The following is a 9,767-nucleotide window of genomic DNA, read 5'->3' on the forward strand; positions in this document are numbered from 1 at the left end:
AACTCAATACAGATTGAAGATCCTGGGAATTACATTTTGATTAAAAATGCTAGCTACATAACTTGGGGCCCTGGGTTCCTCATCTGTAAATTGGGGTAGGATGTACTAGGACATTCTGAAGGCTCCTTCAAGCTCTAAGAGTCTATAATTTGATGTAGTACCTGCTTATGTGCGTGCTGATCTGCTTCGTCAGCTGGGTATCAATGAGGGTGTTTGGTCCAATGCACGCAGCAACTCTGCCAAAGTTATATGTATATACACACAAACATGTCTATCTGTTTGTTTGTTTGTCTAGCTATCATCTCCCACTGAGTGATAACTAAATGGCAGAGGAGAAAAAAGACTTTAAGTAAACAGACAAACAAACAGGAATGACCTACTTCTAGAGCTTGCCAGTAAGGCTGGATAACACACCTAAAATTCAAGGAGGGAGATTCAATAAAGTAAAAGAGAACAACTTTTAAGAAGAAAGAGAAAGCACAGAAGCAAAAGAAAATCAAAGATAAGTGATGAAAAGAGAAACCTAAAGATGAACAGACACTCTATTTTTAAAGAACTGTGGGCTTGGAAAAGAAATTCAGGAATAGCTGTAACCTACTTATGAAAGCATAAACTTGACATTCCTGTGTAGCCAAAGCAGCTGAAAAGGAAAAGAAAAAAAGACCTTTAAACAGGTATTATTGAACAAGTATACTATTCCTGTACAAAACCATGCGAGTACCATGTTTGAGTCTAGTTGCCTTGATTGAAGAAGGACTATCAACAGGAGGGAAATTAACCTGGCCTGGAAAGGGAGGAAGGTTTGAACGATGGTGCTGCTGCCCCATATTCTAAATAGATGAGACTCCTTAAATCTTCTGAGATGAAGGCCAGGTAAAAGCAGGATGAAAATTTATGAAATCATGAAAAGTATGACAAGAGTAAAATCCAAAATAATCTCCAAATACCAGAAGAATTCCCGAAGCTTCAAAGAGATCCATTTTGGACATTAAAAGGAACATGTGGTGAAATCATGACCAGCCAGAATGCACAAGCATAGAGTATCCGGTCAACTGAATTCTCTGTTTGGCCAAGGACTGGAGATGTTGTTTCAAGGTCTCTCTTAGGGAGAAATCAGGCTCTTGAATTTAAGGTCCAAAGGTTGTGAACTCTTGTTTTGTACCAGTATACAAAATAAGAGACCAGAGTACCCCTAACCCAGAGATCAATCTAGAATGTTATAGTGTCTGGGTAAAATAAGGATGAAATCAATTGGAGAAAAGAACAGATGACCAACTAAATATTTTCTAATAATTAATAAGAATAAACACGTCCATTACAAAAAAAAAATCTATAAAAAACATAAGCAGCAGCAGGATAAAAAAGGCACGCAATTTTATTTGATATGAAAGCAAAGATACAACCTAAATCGCACCCTAGACGTGGGTTGCTATATAGCACCCTGAGAGTCTGGCTCCTTGCCATGACTGAGGCCCAAGGACAAGTAGGGGAGACTCCCCTTCACTCTATCATCTGTATATTCAGGGAAAGACTGAAAGGGGTAAAAGGGGTTGCCATATCAGGAGAGTCAAATGTATTTCAAAAATAAATTCCAGACCGCAAGTTCTCCTAGAGTAAAGGCTGAACAGACAGTATTTTTAACTCTTCCCCCCCTACAGCTATCTAGTCTAAATTAGTGCTCTTGGATCACTCAATAAATTGAGGACAGAGACATCTGTATGCATGTGTGTGAGAACTGATGGTCCAACAATGATAGAAGATTATCTTCTGCACATCAAATCTCATTCTACAACACTGGAGTCATAGGAAAAGTAGAAAAATTAGGCTAAATGTCTATTAATTATATACAGTCTGAAAAATACCTTTTCACTTAATAATCTCTAGTATCTTTTCAGTTTATTGTCATTTTTCTCTTCTCAGAAAATCCAAACAGTCAGCAAGACTAATTCAATGGCAACTCTTGGTTGGGGAAGTGATTATTAGTAAATTTTTTCCTGTGGTAATTTACATTAATAGGCAGATTCATAATACTGTCATTGAGGGTATTGTTAAGAACTCATTATCTGAGAATGCAAATTTAAGATGATGTATAAAGAAGCAAAAGTCACCATAACAAGAAAAAAACTAATGAAATGATCTCAGAGAAAAATTTGTCATCACTCAAAACATTCCTCCCTCTTAACATGAGCTTTATCCCCAACTCAGTAAGAATCATAGGCAAAGACAGTGATAAATGATCTGATAGAGTTATAAAAACTAGAGGATAAAAACCTGACAAGAATGAAGACATACCAGCTGTTTCCAAAGAGAAAGATGGGAATAGAAAAAAATAAAGAGAAAACTGAGCAAGGCTTTGGAGATAATTTTGCATATAGTTTTTAATGACCCTCTTTTCATTGTGGAAGTCATTCATTGGCCTAGCCTACAATTTTACTTTAAAAATTGCCCCTCCTCTCAAAAGAAAACATTTGATTCTTTCTTCTAAGAAATAGCAAATGGTTATTACTATTATAACCTAAATTGTGTTAATTATAAGATGAATTTGTTTTAGTTTCATTTCCCCAAGGTAAAGTTCCAATCTAAACTTTTATTTACTATGTACTTTTAGTTCCCATCTTAAACAGTGATTATTATTGTAGAACAACAGGACCTCTTGAACTACCTTAAAATATAGTTTCAAGAATCCACAAATTTGTGGATACATTTGAATTTAAGAATAAAATACATTATCATAATATTTTTCAGCTAACAAAAGATAATATATACTCTCACAAAATATCCCTTGATACCATCAGAGAGAGAATACTTGATTAGCTTGAACATGGGTCAGACCAAGTTCAGATCCTATTTCAGCTTAACAATGTTATTACAGGATTATTTCATTATCTTCACAAAGATTTTTAAACACTGGATTTAGGAAAATCACTATCATGTATCAAGAGAATAATTTCACAGAGTAATTAATTAAAGGGGTTAACAAGAGCTACATGACAACAAGGGTACTGTTCTCATGAAATTCTGTTTATTATAACTGGCCTGACTGAAATCTAAGAGAAAAAACTGACACAGAATTAAATGGTTCACACAGATGTCGAATGGACATTCTAACCTGTACTAGACAATCTATGCATATGGCACACTCCAAAAGGGCTGTTGATCACACATTCTCTTTCTTTGTATTAAGCAAATTGGTACCCTGGCAGGAGGAAGAGGGTAAAGACAGAAAAGAGAGCACTAGGCTTCTCAGAACTGGAGATGTAACTACAATAGGATTCGAACTACAAAGTTTATCCTCAGATTATATGAGAGAAATGTTTTGGAAGTGTTGCTCTATGTTTAGGAGTACCTACAAAGGTATACAAGGAGCCTTGGTAGCACAACGGTTAGCTGCTCAGATGTGAAATGAAAGGTCGGAGGTTCAAACGCATCAGTACCTCCACAGGAGAAAGATGTGGCAGTCAGCTTCCTTAGCTTTGTCATCTCACCCCAGCAACAATAGCAAAGTTCAACAAGACAGAAAATAAGAAATGCTGACGAGGGTATGGAGAGACTGGAACTCTCATGCACTGCTGGTGGGACTATAAAATGGTAAAACCACTGTGGAAAATGGTATGGCTTTCCTGTTTCTGGACAGAAACACCATTTGATACAGCAATCCTACTACTACATACCCTAAAGAAGTGAGAGCTGGGGCACAAATAGATATGTGCACAACCATGCTCACCACAGCACTATTCATAACAGCAAAGAGAAGGAAACAACCTAAGTGCCCATCAACGCATGAATGGATAAGCAAAGTATGGTGCAAACACACAAAGGAATATTATGCAGCACTAAAGAATAATGAAGAATTTACGAGACACCTCATAACATGGATGAACTTGAAAGACATGATGCTGAGTGAAATAAGTCAATCACAGAAGGGCAAATACTACGTGAGTCCACTATTGAAAAAAGTCAAGGATAGGTTTACACATGGAAGGAAACTTTCTTTGTTGATTGCCAGGGATGGGAGAGGAGGGGAGGGAAAATTGCTAGCTAGGTAAGAGACACATACTGATTTGGGTGAAGGGAAAGGCAATATACCAAAAGTGAGTGACTAATACAATAACACTAAGGAAAAGGAAGACACAGAGAGGTACGTAAGAGGTATAGACAACAAAGGTAAATACTCTTACATACACAATACTGCATTAGCAGTAATAACAAACATTAATCTACATGTGGACACATAGGTAGACAGATAAAACGACCAGGTATGGGCAAGCAATGGGAATACCCCCATGGCCATATGTAAATTGGGCAGATGATATTTCTACATACGTATTTGTATGTGCTGTAAGAATGTCCATATGTACAATACAGCTAACCTAGGACAAACTTAGCCACAGCCAAATACCTTGAGGGAGTGAATCACTAGGCCTGGGGAGTTGGGACCAAGGTTGCAGGGGACAAGTTCAATTGGTGTAACATACTGCATAAAAACATTGTTCTACATCCTACTTTGGTGAGTAGTAACTGGGGTCTTAAAAGCTTGCAAGTGGCCATCTAAGATGAAATAACTGGTCTCTCCTTGTCTGGAGCAAAGAAAAGCGAAGACTCAAAGACATGTGGAAACAATGAGTCCAAGGGACTAATGGACCATGGGAATCTCCACCTACATGACCCTGAGACCAGAAGAACTAGATGGTGCCTGGATACCACTGCCAATCACTTGGAAGAGGATCAAAACTGGAGATCCCAGATAGAATGGGAGAAAAATGTGGAACAAAACTCCAAATCATCAAAAAGGCCAGGCTTACTGGTTTGACAGAGACTGGTACTCTGGTAGCATAGTGTCTAAGGCATTTGACTGCTAACCAGAAGGTTGATGGTGCAAGCCCACCAGCCACTCCACGGAAGAAAGACTGTGCAAACTACTTCTGTAAAGATTTACCACCTTGGAAACCCAAAAGGAGTCGCTATGAGTCAGAATCGACTCAATGGCAGTGAGGGTTTTTTTTTTTTTTTTTGGTTTGGTGAAACCACTGAGACTGGGTCTTAGTCACCCTGTAGGCCTTAGGAACTCACTCCTGTGGCTTAACTTCCAGCCAAACAACAGATAGGCTTAGGAGGTAAACAATTACACCAGGTGGGAATACTCCTTTGATCAACCATGGGAAACCAGAAGGGCAGCACTGGTGCAGGGAGATAGCTCAGAGGGAAGGAACGCATAGGAAAGGACACAGGGAAAATGTAACCACAAGGAAGTGGGAAGAGAGATGTTACATTGTGGGGATTGCAATCAATGTCACAAAACAAAATGCATATAATTGGAAAATGAATTTGCTCTTTAAACTTTCACCCAAATCACAATTAAAAAAAAAAATTACAGCTTTGAAAACCCTATGGAGCAGTACTCTGTCCTACAGGGTCACTACGAGTTGGAATTAACTCGACAGGAACCAGTTTTTTTTTTTTTTTTTTTTTCCACAAAGGTGTACATCTCCACAGTGGGTGACGAGGCTGTGTACCTGTAAGGTATGGTGATATGGTATTGGTCTAGCAGAGTTGAGGGCAGGGCAAAGCGGATTAATGTTTTGTAGGCTCAGTGGAGTAAGGGCAGATCACATGCTTTCTGTAAAGTCTCAGCCATTCATTCACTCCCTAAACCTCAACTAGAAACAATCTCTCTTGCCTCAAAATGATCCAAATTGTATGCCTGACTGCTTTCTACTCTCCTTCATAGTTACTTATTTATATAACTTAATTCTACTAATATTAAGGCCAGAAGCTTCTTGAAAAGTATCCATGCCTGCTTTTTCTTCATAGTTCCTACTTGGCTCAGAGCTCAATGAATACTGATTCAATGGAATTGATGGCCACACTGAGGGTCTCAGAACCTGTTGCAATCAAGTAGATTCTAAGTCATAGCAACCTTGTAGGACAGAGAACTACTCCACAGGGTTTCCAAGACTGTCAATCTTTATGGAAGCAGACTGACACATCTTTCTCCAGAGGAGCAGCTGGTGGGTTCCAAATGCTGACTTCAGTTAGCAGCTGAGTGCTTAACCACTGCACCACCAGGGCTCCTTAAGGGCCTTGTAAGGCAGGTAAAAACACACCATATAATTAAAACTAAGAACTGGTATGCATTGACTAGAGACATGTTTATACAATGGAAGCCTATGGAACTCAGTTTTTTTTAAAAAAAAAAAACCCTAAGGTTTACGTGGCCTAGATTTGCACTGCTTTTAAAAAAATGTGATGACAATGATTATTTTTAGTGGTAACTGATGCCTGATGACATGCCTTCCTGGATGAATGCACAGCCAGAAGTCCTTTACCCATGTGTGTGAAGGCTGTGCTTTGATGTCCTGTTGCAACCACTCTTTTTAGCAGAGCACCATTTGTCTCTTGGTCACCTGTGGTCAACCCAAACTCACTGCTCACAGAGCTCATTTCCAATAGTCTCATAGTGGATTGGCCTGGGGCTACTGCTTCCTGTTAGACCACAGGTATACCATTTGAAGCCATTTTCAGAACAAGCTAAAAGTATTATTCTATTGCCTTCTCTTTAAGGCTGCCCAGACAATGGCTGCTAAAGTTCCCAGCTGATATGCATGTGTTCCACATAATCAGCATATCAGAGTTGGGCTGCATCAAACACTATGGGATTTTTTTGTTTGCTATCCTGTTTTGCTATCTTTAATGTTTGTTAAGTCTCTGAGGTGAGGGTGATCAATCTGTTCACAAACATAGATGCTGATGACTTACCAAACCAAACCCACTGCCATCAAGTCACTTCTGCCTCATAGTGATCCTATGGGACAGAGTAGAACTGCCCCATAGGGTTTCCAAGGCTGTAAATCTTTATGGAAGCAGGCTGCCTCATCTTTCTCCCATGGAGAAGCTGGTGGGTTCGAACCCCCGACCTTCTGGTTAGCAGACAAATGCCTTAGCCACTGCACCACCAGAACTCCAACATATGTATTTCTACATCTGATATTTCTATATACATAGTTGTATGTGCTATAAGAATGGCCATATATATAACAGAGCTAGCATGATGACTTACAGTACTTTTGCGGTGTAGTAAATTACATAGTGTGGCTTTTCTAGCCATAAGTCTTTATAAACTCCACGGTGGAATTTGCTGTGAGCAACTGAGTAGCTCCTGATTGTTAAAGTTATTCACCTGGGGTATTTCTGTTGAGAGCAGCATGAAGTAATTTTCTGGGAAGTTAACTCTCTCCCAGGTGTATAGAATTCTAATGTTGAGATTGGTTAGTTTGGTCACTCTGCCAAGCTCAAAAGAAGCCCTCCTAGAGGTAGAAGGAATCTCTCACTGCCAGCTGGGAGATGCAAGAGACACACATTGCTGAGAGGGAGACTGAGAGACACACATTGCTGAGAGATTTGAGAGGCACGCATTGCTGAAAGAGAGACTGAGAGACACGCACTGCTGGGAGAGAGACTAAGAGAGACTGTTGGCTGAAAAACGGCAGACTGAGAGAGACTGAGCGTGTTCCTGAAGTTGAATTGTAGCCTGTTGCTTCCCTAATAAAGCCCATAATTTGTGAGTTTTGTGTGGCCACTGCAGTGAATTATCAAACTCAGCAAAGAGGTGGTGGGTACTGTGGGAAGAAGGGTTGGTACCAGGGTTGGTGAAAGGGCTGGAGGGAGGCAGCATGTCTGGCTTCACAGAAATAGGCCTTGAGCTACTGATGGTGATTCTGTCTTCCTCTTGTGGAGTTAGAGGAGGTCAGAAGATGACGCCTCCTTGCCCCTTTGGCAACTTTGTAAATGTACGCTGATGTGATGAAGGTAGGTTATGACTGCTATTTTCGTACTTAGAATTAGATAAGAAGGTTGATGCTAGGCTGGTGCCATTTACCCCTTGTTGTTGTTGTTGTTGTTGTTTGCCGTCGAGTCAACCCTACCCCTAGAGCACTGTTTTTCAAATGGTGGGCTGTTGAAATCAATGGTGTTGAAACTAATGTAATGGATCACAATAGGCATTTATATGAAAACAAAATAGAAGAAAACAGGAGAGAACAGAAAACGGAGAACCTCACACTACTACAATCAAGTAGTTTTGTGATACTTTTGCTCAGTTACATATAGCACATTATGTATGAGGATACTGGGTTAGGGTGTAAGAAACATTTCTATGGTGGGTCTCTGTAAAAAAAAAAAAGTTTGAAAAATGCTGACTAGAGCTTCCTAATGGCCATGTGTGTCTTCATGATCAGTCTTTCTCCTTGGCTTTCTCTGGATGGTCAACAGGCTAGATAGAAAACCTAATGAACTACTGAAATCTTTCATTTTAAACTTTCTTGTCCATATAGGATAATATTAATACTTCATTTGAAATGGTCTGGATGTGTGACCAAGGCCTCCAAGTATGGCACGTCTTCTTGAAAAGCTTTTATTCTCCCAAGAAGCCATTCTAAATATAGTATCATCCCCTCAGTCCTGTCTACATACCAACTATCCTATGTTTCTGACTTTGGGAAGTGTAGAGCACAGTAACCAATATGAAACCTTTTACGAAGCACTCACTACTTATGTGAACCCACAGAAATAGGCACATCAAATCAATTGTCTCATTTTAATAATGTTTACAAACAGCTTAGATAGCATGCCTTCTGAACAAGATTTCCAATGTTGATTGTGCCTTTAAATACAAGATGGATTTTCTAATATCACGAGATTTGAAAAAAATCACATAGAAGGAACTAAACGTTTCAAAGCAAAGCATGGTAATAAATAAGCTGTTTACCTCCTGACACTGGGACTTTAAAATTTCAGGAAAAGGTAGGGTCTAACTAGTTAGATCCCACCTCTTTCACACTCAATATTGACAAAAAAACTAAAATTCCAGGGGAGGTGGAGAATATATATATATATATGTATATACCTTCACTGTCCTTGAATTTCTTGATCGCCACAATTTCATGTGTTTCCTGCAAAGGAAAAGAGGTAGAAGAAAAGTCATTTTTCCAATGTTTTTCAAATTGGGATTCCCCATTGTTTAGGAATATATTTTGGGACACAGTAGCAAGAACCCAGAGAGGAATAGATTCTCCTCCTCACCAGCTCCTCCTTTATTGGTTCCAAAATCCTCTTTCACACCCCAAGACCACTGTCAGGGAAGGAAAAGGAGAAGGGGTAGAGAGTGGGAGGCAAAGAGCAGAGATGGCGATAAACCATGAATTAATGAGCTGTGTGTCCATGTCATGAGGCAAAAGTGCCAGGGTGATTGAGGGAGACTTTCACGTGTACTGCCACCTGAAACCCAGGAGAGACTTTGATTGGGCTTCTAAGACCAGAAGAGAGGGCTCTAGTATACTTGGTGGCTGTTGGTAGCAGAATGCTTCTTCCAAGTTGCTTCCCTTCACTTCTCTGTTCCTAACAAATATATCCAGTTGTTCTCCAGCTCTTCTCTCTTGATGGCCATTTCAAAGCCAACCTCTCATAAACATCCCCTCACTAGATACCAACCCCTACCTCCTCCAGTCCTTTCATCTCTCCTGAACAGAAATAGTATGAGAGCAGAATCCTACTTTCAACTAAAATATGACAAATCTTTTTTCTTTACCTTTACTTTTTTTGGTTGAGGAGATGAAAATAATGCTGGATAGGAAATGGAAATGCTAAGAACTAAGTACCATTACCACGACGCTAAATAACTCATGTCTGACCTACATATAAAAGGAATAAAAAAACAATTTTGGTAAAATCATTAATATAAATTCTTGTTAATAAAGAAAGCCTTCTAATGT

The 9,767-nt window shown here is 39.4% G+C and overlaps 1 protein-coding gene across 1 annotated transcript in view; it reads right to left on the reverse strand.

The window, feature by feature from the left end:
* The window catches only part of CDKL5 (cyclin dependent kinase like 5), a 73,884-nt gene extending 64,374 nt beyond the window's left edge, over positions 1-9,510 (reverse strand). Inside the window, exons 1-2 of the mRNA XM_007958384.1 lie at positions 9,493-9,510; positions 8,903-8,948 (exon numbers count right to left, since the gene is read on the reverse strand). Of these exons, the coding sequence (XP_007956575.1) occupies positions 8,903-8,948; positions 9,493-9,510 (64 nt within the window). The remainder of the gene's footprint in view (positions 1-8,902; positions 8,949-9,492) is intronic.
* Positions 9,511-9,767: the final 257 nt, after the last annotated feature.

Source organism: Orycteropus afer, unplaced genomic scaffold, assembly GCF_000298275.1.
Source record: "Orycteropus afer afer isolate SDZICR_OR568_19922 unplaced genomic scaffold, OryAfe1.0 scaffold00949, whole genome shotgun sequence".
Classification (NCBI taxonomy): Eukaryota; Metazoa; Chordata; class Mammalia; order Tubulidentata; family Orycteropodidae; genus Orycteropus; species Orycteropus afer.